General features: G+C 26.2%; 2 protein-coding genes across 6 annotated transcripts in view; both read right to left on the reverse strand.

Annotated features, from left to right (window-relative positions):
• Positions 1-5434: 5434 nt before the first annotated feature.
• Positions 5435-10671, reverse strand: LOC112599600. The gene is made up of 4 exons (XM_025346566.1): positions 10453-10671; positions 6864-7027; positions 6665-6784; positions 5435-5978 (listed from the first exon to the last, which is right to left on the reverse strand). The coding sequence occupies exons 1-4, from the start codon at positions 10578-10580 to the stop codon at positions 5485-5487; spliced, it is 906 nt and encodes a 301-aa protein (XP_025202351.1). The 5' UTR covers positions 10581-10671; the 3' UTR covers positions 5435-5484.
• Positions 10672-18438: 7767 nt separating this feature from the next.
• LOC112599605 (lachesin-like) overlaps positions 18439-19503 on the reverse strand; it is a 180558-nt gene continuing 179493 nt past the window's right edge. For all 5 annotated transcript variants that reach the window (XM_025346600.1, XM_025346584.1, XM_025346576.1 and 2 more), the window contains one exon: positions 18439-18996. In XM_025346600.1, the coding sequence (XP_025202385.1) occupies positions 18605-18996 (392 nt within the window). In that variant the 3' untranslated portion in view covers positions 18439-18604. The remainder of the gene's footprint in view (positions 18997-19503) is intronic.

Raw genomic sequence — 19503 nt, forward strand, 5'->3', positions numbered from 1 at the left:
AATATCGACAATGCACTGTCTTCACAGCTCATCGCTTTGTACCGTAGTCAAAAAAAGGCATTTATAAATTATAAGAAAAAAAATACATCCGCTGTCTCAGATATTAAACAAAACACATTTTTATATAAAAATTATTTTTCTATTATAATCTAATTCTATCTACTTGTAACATAAAACGAAGAATAGTTCGCTTTTTTTCGATAGTTATAGTGTACTGCCATCAGAAAATTAGATTTTTTTCTATCTATAAGTCATAATAATTAAAAAATGGCATACCATTTAGTTTTTTTTGCATACATTTGGTGTGATATCATGATACCTATATATGTATATATGTATGAGATATATTCAATTAATGTAGATAATACATCAGAAACACTCTAAACAGTCTAAACGACAATAAATATGCGATTTAAGGTTTCATAACACACGAATTGTAAAAATTGCATTGGTTAAACAACCTTTAATGCAGTATTCGTTGCTATACTTTAAAATGGTTTAAATGCTCAAGATTCTGCATCGGTTTCCAACTCAAACGGTACCTATATTTATAGTCGATAGATCCCTCAATGTTGGGTAAGCATGTTCAAATCCCGCTTCGGCGAAATCCGGGCAGCGCAATGAACATTACGTTGCCATTGGATTTTTTTTATTTTTTATTTAATTCAATTAATTTAAATATTACTGTTAATCAATTGTAATTTTCGTCATCACAGGAAATGCATATTTCTTTTCGTTATTTAAAACTATCTATTAAATATAAAAAACATTTTAAATATATTTTTTTTTTTTTCTTATGATTTAACTATTTACCACAACTTGCTAACGTTTGGCATGTATTTTCTAGAATACATTTAAAATCTCCCTTTTACGCCCACATTGTCCGCGATCCGATGTAGTCGAATCGCCTACCTGCAGGGAGGTTTTAATGCGTTTAATTGGATTTTCAATGTTGATCGCTTGAAAATCAAACACTCGATTCGACTTAAACTTTTTTACGTATAAAACAGCACAACACTTTCGATTTCAGGAGATATAAAAATCCACCGTAGGCGAATTACCCGACCAGAAATCGATTTTCACTAAACGGTGACTGATAGTAAGACATTTAATGGTGATCCAGTCTTACAATTTTGTCATTACGGAGAGTCTAAAAACGATATAGTACAAAAAGCAATCAACAAGTAGGTACTCGACATTAGTTCAAACACGCTTTAAATAATTTTTATTTATAATAGGTAGATAAGTAATATCAAAAAAGTTATGTTTTTGGGGCGTCGTAGGTTCTAAGCTTAATAAAAAGACTTATTAAAGTCTCTATAAGTCATAAAATTTAAAACAATTGTACGATTCTTAAAATCAAAATAAATCATATTTTTTTTTGTTGTTATTGATAAAGTAAAAATTATGGATATGGAAACTTTTACGATAAAAAAAAAAGTATCAAAAGATGAAATTAAAAAAGTGCTCTGCCCGTTCTCTAGAGAAAGTGTTAACAAATTTTAAGATTTTTACAAAATTAAAATCGGGTAATTTAAAGTCCCACAATTTTTGCACTACAGAAAGTCTAAACAGGATAATATAGTACAAAAAGCAATCAAAAGGTGTATTCGATAATAGTTTAAATACGCTTTAAATCATTGATTATAATAATTTATAATAGATACGTAATATCAAATAAATGTAATCTATAATTTATGTTTTTGGAGCATTGTAGGCTCTTAGTTGAGCCAAAAATGTCTCAGTAGTTTATCTTTGTTACAAATTGAAAAAAATCATCTCATTGATGTAGAATAAGTTATTAATGAGTTCAATAGCAGTGTGCCAGTTTCTGGACGCCGCTTAGCTTTTGAATAATTAATAATTTTTTATAATAAGAATAACTATGTATAAAATCTAAGAATAATAAATAGAGATTTTATTACTTAGATATCTAATAAAATAAAATATTAAATAAAAATATTATTATTAATATTTTTTATCTAATATTAATTATTGTTATGTTATTTTTATGTTTTGTACCCAGGAGGCTCCAAAACTTGGTTGGGGTGAAATAAGTCATACGCTTTACACAAAACTTTATAACAAAAAACATATCTATTTTTTGTTCTTAGGGGAGAGGGGCTAAAGCCGCATCCGTTTTGTATCTGCTTAAATTTAATGGAATTACACTAACGAATAACTTAACAAAAACATTTATATATAATAATCATATCATAACCTAACCATGTATGACAAACAGTGCCGGAGCTAGTCATTTGGCCGTCCTAATATAATACCTATACTTTTTTCGATTGAAAAAACTACTTCACATCAATTAAATAAATATTTTAGTATTTTAGTATTATTGTATGAATTTGATAGGAAAATAACTTGTATATATAAATTTTAATTCAAAATATTACATTTCGAGTCATTTGACTATTTATTATAAAACATTTATTACTAGGTATATTTAAATAATATAGTTAGGGTTGAGGATTACTAGTATTTAAAAATTACAACATATGTATGCACAATACACATATGCATTATAAAAACAAGAAATATTCGCTTAGATAGTCTAAAATACTAAAAATAATATATTTTATGTTCATTATTTGAAATTAAAAAAAATTATATAGGTTTATATTTTGAAAAAAATTGTTTATATTAGAACTTAAAAAGTTAATTTCATCTTTCCATATTTCAATCTATATTTATATAAAATATGTTCTTAATAATTATTAAATTTACTCAAACATATTTGTATGTAATAATGACAAAATATGTAAAACTATTGTAAAATTTAAAAAAAGTTTCCTACAGTTATAAAACATATTTATATTATATTACACACATTGTTTTATAAGTTATAACCTATTTCTGGACAAGTATAAATAAAATAATAGTAATCTTAGCTATAAATAATTTTTAAATACTTTTTAACATATAACTGTTGTTAAAAAATTGTATTTTACTCTGCAACCATTCCATGTCTATTAGTTATTTATATTTTTAAAATGATCTCAAGTAAAAAGTCTAACTTACCTCACAGTTTACAATATTTATTTATTTGTTGAATGTTGACTTGTTTTCTACCACAGAACTGCTGTATAAAGTATAATTATCTTATTATTTACTTGGTAAAGACGAACGAAAAAGTAATCTTATTACAAATGAAAAGACGTGTATAATAATTTAATATAGTTAATACAGACCTCAGTGGGAAAGTGACACAGTTATTTAAATCAATGATTATTTGTAATTTATAGTCAATGCTAATAAATATCATAAATTCATAACGCATGTAATGAATTCATAAAAATAAACAATAATACTAATAAAGCAAAAATTAAGAGATATTTTAGGAAATTACATTATTTCGAACTATTCCACATTTTTTGGAGTTAATTATTCTGTTTTTAAATAATTTTAAGTTTAAAACATGTTCAATGAAATACTCTACTCAGTATTGATGGTTATATTGCCGCCCTCTACGAATGCATTCCTCGCACATGCCTTCAGTCGGCCTTGATGATAAACTTATACTTCGGGTGAAATGGCCAACAGAAACTGCTTTACTATGCGCAATATAACGTTCGAATTTTGGTCCGGTAGCACAATAATTAAATTTACATTTTTAATTATTAGTGGCACACGTTACTTTAGTCCTTCTTTCTAATGGACCAGCTAAATCATCGGTCACTTCCTCAATTTTTGCTTATTGTATAGAAGTGCACAACGTTTTGTTACAGGATTCCGATACCTGCATAGTTTAGCAATTATATTATATTTAGCAACTATATTAAGCATTGAATTATAGCATCTTTTCAATGAAGCTGCGTAAACATAATTTGCTAAGTCTAGTGCGAACAAGAAATTTGAGCCTTTTTGATCTATTAATGAGTATGATAAGTTGAGTTCAGTTGCAGAATTAACTGAAATACTAGGTATATAGTGTTAAAAACGTTCGTTAGTAAATCAGCGTAAGAAAAACTATTCAGTATAACAATTTTAAAATAATTGTGTGTCAAAAATTAATTAATATAATATAATATGTTACGGCCATTAGCCAGTTACGAGCAAAGTAGACTGTCAGGCAATGTTTTTAATTGCTCGGGTATTATGGTACTGCATTACTGCCCGATTATGATGGGTAATGTACTATGTAGGTAAAATTATACTTTGCACGGTCTATATAGAATTACCCAGTCTAAATTGGGCAATATAAATCAATTCGCTTGAATTATTAAATTTACAACTAACTCTGTTCTTACAGCAGTTATTTTATTTATTCTATTATCTATTTTTCCTTCAATCAATGTTTCATCAACTGCACAATGATTTCCAGTATTCATAATTTTATAGCCGCTTCTAAATCTTCTTCAGTTTTTAATTTATTAATAATTATTGATATTGGGTGTACAATCTGATGTAAAGTCATCGTTTAATCTAATTTTTGCACTATATCCAAACATTGCTTCTATACTATATTCTCATATCAATTAGTGACAATTACTTTATAAAACATAAATATAAAAGTGCGTATATAACTCCAAAAATATAATACGTACTAAATTGACAGTAAAAAAGTAGCTATCCTCACTAAATCTACTTTTTTTAACTGTTTAACACTTAAAAAAAAAAATGTATTCAAATAGAAAGTTTTGTTTATAGTTTAAGTTACAATGCCCAATTTGGTACGGGCATAGTAACTTGGACCGGTCAAAATACAACCCTGCAAGGTAAAAGTAGTGTTTTAATAAATTTCCCAAAAACATCGGGCAAAGTATATACATTGCCCGTAACATAAATATATACACGAAATAAACACTTGCTAAAAATTTCGGTGGTGATAATAATTATTTGATGTTTTTAAGCCAAGAATAAATTTAAATTAAGAAAAATAACGGTGTCAAATTTTATGATGAAAAATAGGAAATTACAATTTAATCATAATTGTTTTTTTAAATTTGTAAATATTAATATAAATATATTTTTTTCGGGATTACCTGGTATGGCTTACAGATAGTTTACTAAGTGGGGATGACAAACGACAAACGGGTGTTGTTAGTCTGAGAAACAGGTCATCGCTCAATACTGATCTCATTTTGAAAAGAGTATAATTTGTTAATACGTATTGTTGACAAATATCAAATAACCGAATTTAGTATACAATTTATAAGAAAAATTTAAGATATTATACTATAAGATAAAAGTCTTACCTAAAAAATATTATGTATTTCACATTGTACAATATGGTTAAATTTTAGTCTGTATCCCATAAAACAAATAAAATGTAAGTTAAATAAATTTACAACTTAACTTTATTCAATTTAAAAACAAAACAAAAATAATTTAAAAACTAAATAAATTATATTGCAGTTAGTATAAAATTGATTCATACATATTAATTAGGAAAATTCATTACATAAATTGTATTTTTGTTTGACCTCAACTCAGTCTTTGATTATAATGTAAAAATATTAGTTTTTAATACTATTAAATTTTACTGTATCTATGGTCATTTTGAACTATATTTTGAACATTTTTGTCAATATTTTGAACATTTCTTTTCCTTAAAGTACGCATATGAGGAAGGGTAAAATGTTTTTGGAGGAAATGATAAGTTTTGGGTCCAAGATGATGAATTGTATGTGCAAATTGTACTATTTCATTAAGATGTCGTTGACCATTTGGTGTTTTATTTTTGTTTATCAAGTAATTTTTTACCAACAAATACATTGTTGAAGGTAAATACATTTCACACAATTTGAGACAATTATCTTCTGAATTTGTTTTTTCTAATTGTTTTTTCAACTCAATGACAGTTTTTTCTAATTGCTTCTTTAAATTAATTTCTTCAGATAGTTGCTTCTTAAGTTTGAGTTTTCGTGGAGATTTGGCTGATAAGTAAGCTGGAGTTTGAAGACTTACTGAATTTTTTACAAGCCCAATAGCTGCTGGCACATAATTACTTTTGTGCACATATGTATCTAAATAATTATTAACATTACTTATTCCAATTAATTATATTTAATTACCTAACTCCAGTGGTTCCTAACCTTATTTATTCTATACCCCCTTTGTAGATTTTCAAAAATCTCTCCCCCCCCCCATAAATTGAAAAAATTATAATTTTTTTTGTTTACTTTACATTTTACAAATAAACTATATAATATTTGGAAAGATTTTATTGATGATAGTAATTATAAAATATAAATAATTGTAAATAATATAGTATTATAGTGGAATTTTAAATATAATAAAATTTGATAAATAAAAATTTTACTTTGTGATGACTGCTTGTGCCTCCCCAGCAATGTGTGTATGCCTCCAAGGGGGGCGCGCTCCCCAGGTTGGGAACCACAGCTATACTCTATTCAACTAAAGAATACACCAGTTTGTACATACATGAATGACAAGCAAACATTATCTGTTCTTCCAAATTTACAGTTCAGAAATGATCATTTATTATCACTATTATAATTGATTCACAATCATAAATATGTGATGTAGTTTAATAAAAGGCTGAGTTATGGTAGGAGAGAATTGAGGCAATGCCATCAAACTGAAAATGGGGGAAGTATACTCGAAATACAATAAGTTTATGTTTGCTATCCAGTGAATATTTAAGTTGAATAAAGTATTATTAAAAAAATTAATTTTACAAAACATATACCATATTTTGAACTAGATGTTGTAGCATCAATTGGTATAGCTGGTGGGATTTTGCTGTCATTTATTGTAATGGTTTTATAAGCATCTTGAGATGTAACTGATGTTATTACTGGGAGTTTATCTAAAAACACAGGATTTACAATCAATAATATATAATAAAATTATTATTTTAAATCATAAAATGAATCTTTCAAACTAACTTTTAAATAATGTTGGTACTGCATTAGATAAGAGTCTATTCTTTTGAAAATTGAACATTCGGTCTTCAAAATGCAATGAACACAATTTATATTTTTTATTCAAATTTTGAAGGTCTACATTTGGCAAATATTTTGAATCACAGTTTTCAACCCAAATAGCACATCTATAAATAATTACAAATATTATTAAAACTAATTATCAGTAAATATTAGGTAGATAGTAAATTCCTTGGGCCATTGATATCTATTAATTTAATGTTATACTTAAAAATCTTAATATACCCATTAATCATAATTTCTTTATTATTTTTATACCTGTGGTACCATTTTAAAAGACCACTTCAGGTTCCTTGTCCTTAATGTACAGATATTGTTGAAGATAAGTTGTAGATAGATTTGACGTCTCCTGCAGATTTATATTTGGCACAAGTTATTATAGTAGTGGTCTCATTAGATCTGGCTGATTTAGAAAAATACTTTTTATGTTCTGCATCATAAGTACTTTAACATTATTGACCTTATTCTATTCTATTCTAATTCATTGTAGTAATCTTTGTAAGATTATTTTCTTTAGGCAATTGTTTAAAGTTCATTAATGCTATATATATAAATATAGTCTGAATTGTTCTACACCAAAAATTAACAAAAATAACTTAACGTTCTAATTTGGTTATAGAATATTTGCTTTCACTTTTATTCATTGATCACAATGAGTAAGAAATTGGTAAATTTCTACCTATAATACTATTTCTAAAGCTTTATTACTTGCATTTGTAGTTAACATGAAAGTTTTGTTCAATTCTGGATATTTAAGTATTGGTACAGAACATAAGTTTTTTTTCTTAGTTAAACATATTAGAAACTATTTTTATTATCTTTATTTGCATTATCACGGTTATACTTAAAATATTCAGTCTGAGTTAAATCTTGTTTGTACAGATTTTGCTGTTTTGCTACTTTAAGAGTTTTTGGGTTACAAGCTTGAAGTTTTAATAATTGTTTTTGTAAGACATATCCATATTTTTATAAATATTATTTATGTCTGTCCTTTTAATAACTTAAGTATTACTTTAGCTTTATTATCTGGTTCTTTAGCTGTATGCATGCATAATCATTTATAATATAATATTATTTTGATAGAATTTAATTGAATTTGTAAGGATGGTGCAATGCTTTAATCATCAAATACACCTATTAAGTAACTTTTCATACATAGCCACAAACTTACACTTTTAAATTTAACAATTTCTAATACTTCACTGGATAATCTAGTTATTATATATTAAATTAACATAGCTACATGTTTTTCCTCAACTAAATCTATTGCCATATGATATAGATTTACAAACAAGTAAGTATAATCTTCTCTTGTACATAGATATATTATTTTTTATGCATCTTAAATCTAAGTGTCACTGCAATTTTTTTTTTTATACAATTTTCTATCAAAACTTAACATTTAGTGTTGATATTTTAATGTAGACTCACTGTAAGTAACTACAACTTTATCTAGTTCTTTTTTTATGCTTAATAAACTAGAACTTCTATTAGAGTTTGGACTTCTAAATGAGCTTTAACTGGGCTGCTAAGGTTTATCAATTGCTGTGTTACATTTAATACCCATGTTTCAAATTCTACACTTGATTCTGTTGATGGATTAACTTTTTTCAAAAGAGATGTACTTTTTTTTCTGTTATCCATAAAAATATAAAATACACATTTAATTTTCAAATATAATATTATCTCATGCACACCTTTTAATAATTAATAGTAATAATCTCAAATAATATGCACTCTAATTCACAATAAAATAATCTCAAAAACTACTTTGATATGACCTATTATACTCAATTACCCTTGCTTTTTAATTAACTAATTTTAACTATGCAACAAAAGCCTGTAATAAGTTTAATTAATTATTCACTTACAATAAAGCGGAGTTAATGGTCTATATTTTGTTGTTAAGTTTGTTTATAAAGTTGTCACCTAGGAATACCTCAGGTCTTACTATGGTTGCTTCCTTGAGAATATCAACTGTGCCAGTTGTCGCGATTTGACAACTTATTACAATTGTGACGACAATGATGCGCCATTATTATACTTTAATTTTCAAACGTTAATTTTCCCTGACTTAATAGTAGATATAAACATCAGACAAATATTGAAATATTTGAATTTGAAGTACATTTTCATGATAAGTGATAAGTGTGTTGTTTATACTAAAGAACATAATATTATCTACGAATGTTAACGATTGCCGCATTGTTATCATGTTTAAAGATAATAATTACCGCCAACGAGATGGATAACAAATACTGGAGCGCAGACAGCGCCGTAAAAAAGAGGCAACACGTAAACATTTCCCTATTCCTTAAAATTGTAGAACAAAAAGTAAAACATTTCGTTTTTAAATTGTAAATTTTGTTTAGCCAATAACAATTTTTTTAATTCTATAATTGATCCATTAGATGATTCATCAGCACTTTATGCGTTTGCCAAATTTCAGCAAATGCATGCACATGGTCACGAGTTCATACAAAAATATCATCATAACAATCAATTTCAGTTTTCCTGAATTTTTCTGATTTTTTTTTTCCGTAAAATTTTATTCATACTATTTTACTTTTTTTTCATACTTAATGAAAAAATGAGCCCAATTGGTTCATCCGATTTTCAGTTATGCTCTTACTAATGAATATTACATTTTTATAAATGCGTATACAAATGTAGATAAATAGTTTAAGTGTAAACATGGTTGTTTTTGTAGTTTAAATATTCTCATCATTAAATAAAATGTAAGAGTTTACTTTGCACTTGAAAGTTCACACCAAGACAAACATTGTAGTACAGAATTTATCGCGATATGCTCACGCTCACTTATACCAGAAAAATGTCAACTAAAAAGTAAAATCTTTACTTTTTTTTATTTATATATGTTAATCTTCAGGACATTTAACTGTTAGTTCTTTAGTGAAAGCGGTAATGGCATTCGAGACGGTTTGTTTTTCGTACCATTACTCATTAGGCCATACATGGCCAGTCTGCATTCCAGTATATTGTTATCTATTTCAGTGTCTACCGAAAATAATTAATATATTTATAGTTAAAAATAAAAATACCCATAGGACATCAACTTATACCTAATATAAACGGAATAAATGATGGAAGTAGTTTACCGATTACCATAATGGTTATATTATGCGGTTGTGGGTACGATTTAAAGGTCTATATAAAAGAAAAATATTTAAATTTCAAATTTTTTGTAATTAATTTTAATATCATTTACCTTTTTTTTATTATCGTAATTATAGTTAATATTAGTCGTATTGTATTTTTAAGTGATTACTCTATATTATTAGTTTAATCATTGATTATAGAATATAATTCTATAATCAATGGTTTAATTATAGATATTAAAAGATAAATAATGTCTATGAACTTAAATTATTAGTGGTGAGGATAGAACAACCTTAATTGCATTAAACCACTTTGGTAACTAGTATGCTCTTCGAAAACGTATCTTGAATGCAGTGCATTTCCTAATATTCTAACATTCTCGTATAATATAATAGTATCTATGACTTTTTACCTTACTGGATCTTCAGGAAAACTGAAAAACAATAGTTGACCTTCTTCATCAGTTTCCATATAAATGTTTTTACAAAAACTAAGAGCACATTTAGTGCCAGTGCTTTGATAAACGATGTCCTCTGTCATAGTATCATATAAAAAAAGCGTAAATAAAACTTAAAACAAAACGCTTTTCAAAATTCAAAAACCAAATAGTAATTTGTAGATTTTTTATCTTAGAGGCCTTGGGGCATACTTGGTATAGAGTTGATAGCAAATAGATCGAAATCCATTAAAAAACAGTGTGACCAACAGATAACGCATAAGCAACCAAATGGGAATTTCTCGTCGTTGGGGTATACTTGCCGTGAATTCAAAATATCTAGGTACATTAATAATGTAAATTGTGATGACAATAATATGATTAAATTTAATATGGAATACAGAATTACAAAATAATTTGTAGAGAAGATCTTTTGATAATCTGGTGTCATAATATAAGCATAGATGAAATCTTTTCCATGTTACAAAAACAATCTTGGAAGAGAAGGTTCAATGGCTATTGCCAGTCATCCGCTCATCCATCGCCATCTATCCACGCATTTAACGGTATCTGGCGACTGGCATCTGCTTGTTGAAGTAGTTTTAGTTTTAAATTAACCCACTAGTTGCAGTTTATATAGTTATTAAAATCGTTAAAGTTTAGAACTTAGAAAACGTCAAATCCTTTGCTATTGTAATAACTAATAAGTAATAATGTGTTTAAAACCATTTGTAAGACAATTTTTTACTTTTTAGGGATTTGGTATACGCAAAGCGTTTGCTTACGTGTCGATAAGTGAGTGTGTAATAATTAATAAAATATAAATGATCATTACGACACTATATTATTATGTGTTATATAGTAGTTAATGTCTGACTGTTGCCTGATGATAAGCGTTGATGGGGAAACGATATGGGCTGAGATTCTGAGTAACTATCGACTGTCGGAACGTTATTGGCATAATTTATAATATGGACTATAAATAACCGATACTCATTACTCGGTAGTCGGCGTCAAAAAGTAAACTAATGTAGTTATTACTTCATTGTTTCATCAACAATCAACATGGTATAGAAATTGGAAGATGAAATGTTCATTATAAAATATATTACAATTTATAACATAGAAGTCTAAAATACTTAAGTACTAGAAAATGAGTGAATGTCATAAATTAAATTAATGTACTTATAGTTTATACTGCAGGATTTTTTAAAACAAAAAATGATAAAATCCAACTCGTTACATCAAAAACTATTAACTTGAAAAAAAATTGTCAGTCACATAGATTCTAGTAAGTAGGTGTTATACACAAGATGCCTAATATATAAATATTATATTATAGGTACCTTAAAATGTATGAACAAATTTTATAGTATTTTTAATTTATTATAATTTTACGGATCCAAAAAAAAAAAAAAAAAAAATTGATATTAGATTAATTAAACGATTCATTATTATAGAATTAATAATATAATTAATTTTCATAAATAAATAGGCAACTAGTTTTGTTGCAATGGATTTTTTTTTTTATAGAGTTTTGTTGATATAATACATTTATACCACATGTCTACATACAATATTCTTTATTAAATTATTTAAATACTTAAGTGTGAGATACATAGTAGGTATAAAATGTTTCTCACTTCATGTGTGTTTATAGGTACTTCATAGTTCATAAATGAATATTTGACTATATTTTATTAATTGAATAATGACCACTATACATTGATAAATAATAATAATTACGATAACAAATGACAAATATTTTAAACAATGATCTGATAATATAAACAACAAAATATTGATAATAATAATAATAATATACAATATAATAACATTAATATTATAATAATGACTTGAAAACGCATTTATACTGTCGTTTCGTATACATAACGATAATCTAATAAGTATATTAACATATTATAATAGTATAATACATATATATTTCTTTACAATATTGTCACGTTGTTAAAGATATTATTTTAAATCATAAAATAATTTGTGTACTCAAATTTTGAACAATATCACATAACATAGTGTTATTATTATTATTATTATTATTATACATTATATAATATAATACACATAATAGTCAATACGATTTAATAAAAAAATAAATTCAAATGGAACAACATAATATATGTACATACGTATAATAATAATTTTCATGTGTATACATCAATAGAGGTAATAGTATATGATATTACCTATTGTTATTGTTGTTAATCAATATAATAATAGATATTTGTTTGGTATTGAATATTACCGTATAATATATTATTACAACTTAATGATAAACGATTATAATACTATACAAGATTTAAGGAATGTAACATATTGAATATACCAAATACTATTACTATACTATACAAGTTACAAACTAAAATATTCAGTACAGTTTAGTGATGATCCTGAGTCCTGTAACGAATCACCCAATGAAACTATGATCACACTTACTATTTTTAATTTGCGTTTCCATATTACGATTGGGACTGTAGACCGAATACTAAACAATATATTGGGTATAATAAAATAAAAATAAAATGACAAAAATCGTTTGAGCGCTTATTTTTTCCTTTCAAACAACCATTTGGTATTAATATTGTATTATAATTTACAATTAGAATACACGAGCTGATTATACTAAACTAGGCATAAAATATTCAATAAGTACCTATAACATAAATAATCTACAGTTTCTACACACAAAAAAAAAAAAAAACAAAAATTATTTTTCTTAATGGAAGACAATATTATGTTTTATTCGTATACTTGCGTATTATGTACAAATATAAATATATTATTACATACGAAGCAGTTGTATTATAATATTTCAAAATATAATATTCTTAGGCTTGAACCTTTTGTTTTTTAACCAATAACCAGTATAAAAGTACACTAGTACTTATGTCATATCAATTTAGCCAAACGTCAGTAAACCGTTTGACTGAAGCACGATACCTATTATTCCACGTATATTAAGCGTTGAGCTAACATCAAATTGGACGAACGATTAAAAGTGTATAAGTATTACTATAATATTTTTGAACAAAATACAATATGTATTTAAAAGTTACTTTTACAATAAGTATTTTGGATGCTTATAAAATCGTAATAAATAAACGTGAATGGAGAAATTTTTATATGATGATTTATTCATTGACAATAATATAAAATTCACGAAGGTTCCTATTGACAATTTTACATTAATCTTATGCATTGGTAATCCAGCGGGGGATCGTTGGGGCCGAATTCCAACATTTCATGATTAGTATATATAAACAAAAATAAATGAGAAGCCATCTACAGCTTATTTTTTTGTAATTGAACTTATTATTAAAATAGCGTTTATAAATTAGTCGTTCAGACATACCCTATTGGTTATCTATGTTTTTCATCATAATTTTTAAAAGTACCTTCATAGGTATTAAGTAGTATCTATACGTATTTATAATTTTATACACAAGTAGACAAAATGAGGGAGAATAGGTTAAAATGGTTTAGTCATTTTATGAAGAGAGGTGACTCAGATGGATGACAAACTTAAAAGTAATACGAAAATATTGGATTTGAGTAATAGAGTGAAAGGGTGATAAAGCTCTACGAAGGTGTAAGATAAAAGCTGCTGAACCTATATGGCCATATATTTTTGAGAGAAGAGTGAATAAGATATATAATATCGGTTAGTACTGTACCTACTATATATACTCGTAATAATGCATATTTTTGAATATTTTAAGCGTGTAAATGTTGAGCGACGGATGAGTTAATGTGATTATAGTATAGATGGTTATACTGTAGGTGAAGTGTGTATAGATTTTCGAAAAAGACACGTTGTTTCATGAGTTTTTTAATCGTTATCGTTGTCGTGCTAGAGAGTGTTGGATATCACGTAATAGTTATATAATAATTATTATACCAATATATAGTATGACACAACCGGGGGATTAAAAACATCTCTAGTTAAACTTGGCATTTTTATGAAATAACGAAATAATAATCATGTAATGTTGTACAGTATAATATATCATAGTAGAAACAGAAAACTGCTTTAATGTAATATCACTTCAATAAATTCTTACAATTAACTTGCAGTGTACATTATTATAGGTACACGTTTATTTTATGAGTAACCGGGGTAGATATCGTCTGTTCGCTTTGAAACATAAATTTGGTTAATACGTTTTCTGTGAATAGCTTTTAGATCTTTTGCCACTATGGTCTATGATTTAAAATTTTGTATAGCAACGTATTATTTTTAAATGATTAAAAGTCAATGGGTCTTGCGGAAAATACAGACAATTAATGTATTTTGTGGAAGATACATATTAGCCAAATTTGGTCTTAAAAATAAAACGTTAGGGACAATATCGTTGTTATACACATCACTTTAATAACAATACGATTTATGAAAATTATTTGTAATTTTATTTCACTAAATTATTTTTAATTTATTATTATTTTTTCGAAATTTCAATTTTTTGGATAACAAATACAGTTAATATTAAAGGTACTCTTATACCTTTATTAAATGTTATTCAAAAGTCGGGATGTTTTTGAATATATATGTATTAGAACTTCTACACTCCTAAATACTAGCAGAAATATAATAAAAAATAAATAGGTAATACGTATGGAAATAATAACATGTACATATTTCATCATTAGCACTTCTTGAGTGAATATTGTAAATATTTAACACCCACTAACGAATTTTTAATTTAAATAAACTTGAATACTCGGAATTGAAAAAATTATATGTTATAAATAGGGTTAGGATTTGAAAGTAAAAGCCTTTTTTTTAATAATTATAATAGAAAAATAATTTTTATATAAAAATGGGTTTCGTTTAATATTTAAGACAGTGGATGTATTTTTTTTTTGCTTTTTTTACTTATAAATGCCTTTTTACCTTTTTTTTGCCTACGGTACAAATTGATGAGCTATGAAAACAGTGCATCATTGTCGATGTTATTTTTAAAATTATTTAGAATGAGTTAACAATAATTAGAATGGAGAAATAACAGGCGATGACGATTTAATAAATAGTTATTTTAATTTAGATAATTGTTTATGTATAAAATACGCCAGTGAACGTAGAAAGATAATTTTCTGTGTATAAAAATATTTTGAGCCCAAACCGTCAACGTTTTACTGAAAATAGCTTATCTAAGTGTGCATGGTAGTGAATTTTTTTTTTTTAATACCAACTAATTAGTATATTAAATTTTGTAATATATTTTTGAATTGCTTTTTTATATAAATTAAATCCCTTTTTTTCACATTTTAAATGTTTTTTTTATTGATTATATTGCCTTCAAATCCGAACCCTGGTTATAAATATACTTTTATCACATTCATTTATATTATGATTTATTTAATAAAAAATTCATTAAAAATAACCGAAGTATGTCGAGTTATTTATTTCCCACGAATTATTTAGTAATAGTGTTATTATTTTTTAAATATTACAATGGTAATTTTTACTACGGTGTAGGTACCGTCATTTTTTAGCCGAAACATAATAAATTATTTTATTGGCCTCTAGTACGAAAATATTATAATATTGAAACAGTAATGAAATAATTTCATGATGAATTGTAAATAAAATAAAATTAATATCTGTACGTGTAAAACTTAAGTAGCATTTAAATGGTCATAGTTACACTAATGTATACAACGAATAATAAGTAAACCTATTCAGATAAAATATTTTCGAGAAGAGTTCAAGAGATTTAAAGAAGTTAGACCGCAAGTTCATTGGAAACGATTAACTATGTGTTGGCTGACTATATTTTAATATAAAGTTCAAATAACCTTAGTTTCTGGTATATGTTTGTGCAAAGTGTATTGACCGAAGGTTAAGAATATGTGGAGGTCGGATAGTCTTCTATTAAGTCATTAGAACATTTAAAGATAATTGAGTGACATGATTCATCGCAAAGTGGCCTCGAAAACGGCAAACAGTGTATAATGTTATAGAGGAAATAATATTGTGTTCTGATAATCTGTAACTTAAATATCATTTATTTATAAAACAAAATAAAATTCTGGAACTTTTTGAACATACAGTAACAAGTATTAAACGTAGAATAGGATCAAATAAAAATATTAATTTTAATATATATATTTACAGGGTGTAACAAAAAAAGCTCCCTGGTTTTGATGAGGTTGTAGTTTGGGATTAGGTGGGAGATATATAAGTTATATTTAAATCAACAAAAACCATTATTGACGCTATTGTTAGTATTTATCACACATTGCACATCGTTCACTCGATATTCTTCAAAAAATATTTTGTATTGTCTCATTATGTGGTGACATTGAATGGTTGTTAAAATCCACTATGTACACCAGATTTGATTCAATGTGAATTTTTTCTCTAAAAACTATCTTAAATCCAAGTGTACCTCATCATCATCCTCAAAATTTGGAAGTCTCGAAAGAAGTTAATAGCCCAGAAAGTTATTGTTATCATGTCCAAAATAACTCATGTGGTCATACACAACTAGTGAGAAAGATTTAGAAATGAGTACCGTCATTTAAGTAACATAGTTTTTTTAAAGAATTGTTATAAAATAGCACCTTTTGTACAAATTATAAATAAAAATATTTTTTGATATTTGGATTAGTTTGGTTTTTATTAGTTTCACAAATCAGAGAGTTATTTTTTGGCACCTCTGTATATATATATATATATCACCACATAATATTTAATAGATTAAAATGTAGCGTATAATAAACAGTTGGTATGTATTACTAAAATGTTCTAAAAATGACAATCGCTTATTTTGCGTCTATAGTAAGTTATTTAAATGTTCAGCTCTTTCAGCGAACTATGTAATATCATAGTCATAACTCACAATACATAAATTGAGTTGATTCTGAGTATTATAATATAGGTACGACTTATTAAAATATTATAAAACACAAGTACGTATAACAACGATCAAGTTTGGATAGTCTTCTGGAGACCCGAAGATTGATATAATTTTCTATGAATCTAATGTCCTATCCCTAACAAATATTTTAAAATTGTATAGGATTTATTTGAGTTCTTTCACATAAATTTATTGTTATCAACTATTATGGCCATTGAATTTAATCTAAAATACTACAATTTTTTACAAAAAAATACATATACATATTTAAATAGTTTATTAATTGTAATTTATGTAAATATATCTATATACACTGTGATTCACCAATCATGCTCTCCCCTATTTTCATTAAAAAAGTAATTAATTTCTTTGAATTTTTAAATATACTTAAACATTATATTTACAAATTCTTGAGGTAATTTTCTAGATTATTTAAACTCTTTGTATTACTTAAAGAATGTTTTATGGTGGTTAAAATTTTTGTTTTTCAAATAAGAATTAGTTTATCACTGTAAATTGTTTGAGTAGTTTTCAGTTTTTAAAATGTAAATATAATATAGTATTTAAAAGGAAGGTTATAATTTTAAAAACAGAATTTTTTATTGAGTTAATTTAGATTTAAACACAAAAAATCAGAAGGGTTTGAAAATATGGTTTTCAAGTACCTATATTTAAAAATTTAAAAAAATCAGATTTTCAATAACTGCATTAGATATTGTAGAAAAAAATACGGGTTGGAGCATACTTGTTGAATCACGTGCATATTTAGACACCATATATATGAAAAACATTTGAATTTAATTTTAATATATTAATAAATAATAACCTTTTGATAAAAGTTTATGCTGACGAATAATTATGCTTACGTTTGTGGGCCCTAGGAACGTGTCATCTCTCATTCTGATTTCTATTTAATCCGGCCTGATAATATTACATTTTATAATATATATTTTACTTTACAATGATAACGTGTGTCAACCATTTATACATTGTAAATTAGTATGTTATTGTTATATATTATTATATAAATTTTTGGCATTAGGTATATGCGTGTATATATATATATATATATGATGAGTTTTTTATTTTGAAAAAACATTATGCGATTACAACGGTCCATGGGTGAAAAATAAGAAAATATTGTTTAAAAAAAATTAACCGATTATTGTCTTAGATCAAAAATTATTAAGTGTCGAGGACACTGACTGGATAAGCGTTCTACAACAGTCTCCTCATTAGCAGAGTCGTCACCACCGAGATACTGTCGGCGACCGAAACAGTATGACTATGACGATGGCGGTCAGCACTAACAGCCAACGAGCGGGATATCCGGAACTGGAACCCTTGACAGAGCCATGTCTTTGTTTGTTGTCATGACGGACGTTGCCACCTCCACCATCTCCATTTCTAACTCCATGAACAGTCTGAAGAGGTTTTTTTGTGGATACTGATAGTTGCTTTTGTTGTTCCTGTTGTCTTTGTTGGTCGTCCGACGATCGATTGTCACCGTTGGATGTAGCTTCACCCTCCACAGGCACCAAGTTCTCTTCATCTTCATCTGCTGACTCTCCGTTACCATCTTTTTCCGGTTCCAGTTCTGGCGGTTCTGGAGTGGTTGGGGCACTAGGCAAACGCAGTTCTAAAAAATAATATGAGAATTTCATATTATAATAGTATTTTATAAAATACTATTGCGCATGATATAATTAAAAGGCATTTAAATGATTCAGCTTAAATTATTAAAGTCTTCATTGATTAATAAAATAAAATGTTTTGATTTAGTTTTAGGTATATAATATTATTATATTATGTGTTATTGTTTTATTATTATTAAATATTAAGTATTATAAATAATTTAAATTATTCAGTTTACTGTTTTTAGGTTAAATTAAGTTTTTTTTATATAGATTATCATTGATTTAAAACTGGTTATGAAATCTTTTTTCTGAAATATAATAAATTTAAACTAAGATACAACGAATAAATAAATTGCTCAAAAGATTTATTCCATATTGAATGATAAAATTATGTTAGAGAATAAAATCAATCTTCGATTCATTTTTAAAAACATACTCGTTTTGTTATTTATTTTTTCATTTAGAAATTAGAAATCATATTAAAATCAAGTAAATTAACTTATAACGTA

This window comes from Melanaphis sacchari, unplaced genomic scaffold (genome assembly GCF_002803265.2).
Source record: "Melanaphis sacchari strain LSU unplaced genomic scaffold, SCAv2.0 Contig0_pilon_pilon, whole genome shotgun sequence".
NCBI classification, from domain to species: Eukaryota; Metazoa; Arthropoda; class Insecta; order Hemiptera; family Aphididae; genus Melanaphis; species Melanaphis sacchari.

What these genes read in the sequence shown, in the direction of transcription:
- LOC112599600 (XM_025346566.1), bottom strand. Translation starts at nt 10,580, where the DNA reads ATGACAGAGGACATCGTTTATCAAAGCACTGGCACTAAATGTGCTCTT. An exon ending in TTTCCTGAAGATCCAGTAAG is followed by an intron (nt 7,028 to 10,452) that starts GTAAAAAGTCAT and finishes AATTATTTATAG; the next exon opens with ATGTGCTATTTGGGTTGAAA. An exon ending in AACATCTAGTTCAAAATATG is followed by an intron (nt 5,979 to 6,664) that starts GTATATGTTTTG and finishes ATAATTATTTAG; the next exon opens with ATACATATGTGCACAAAAGT.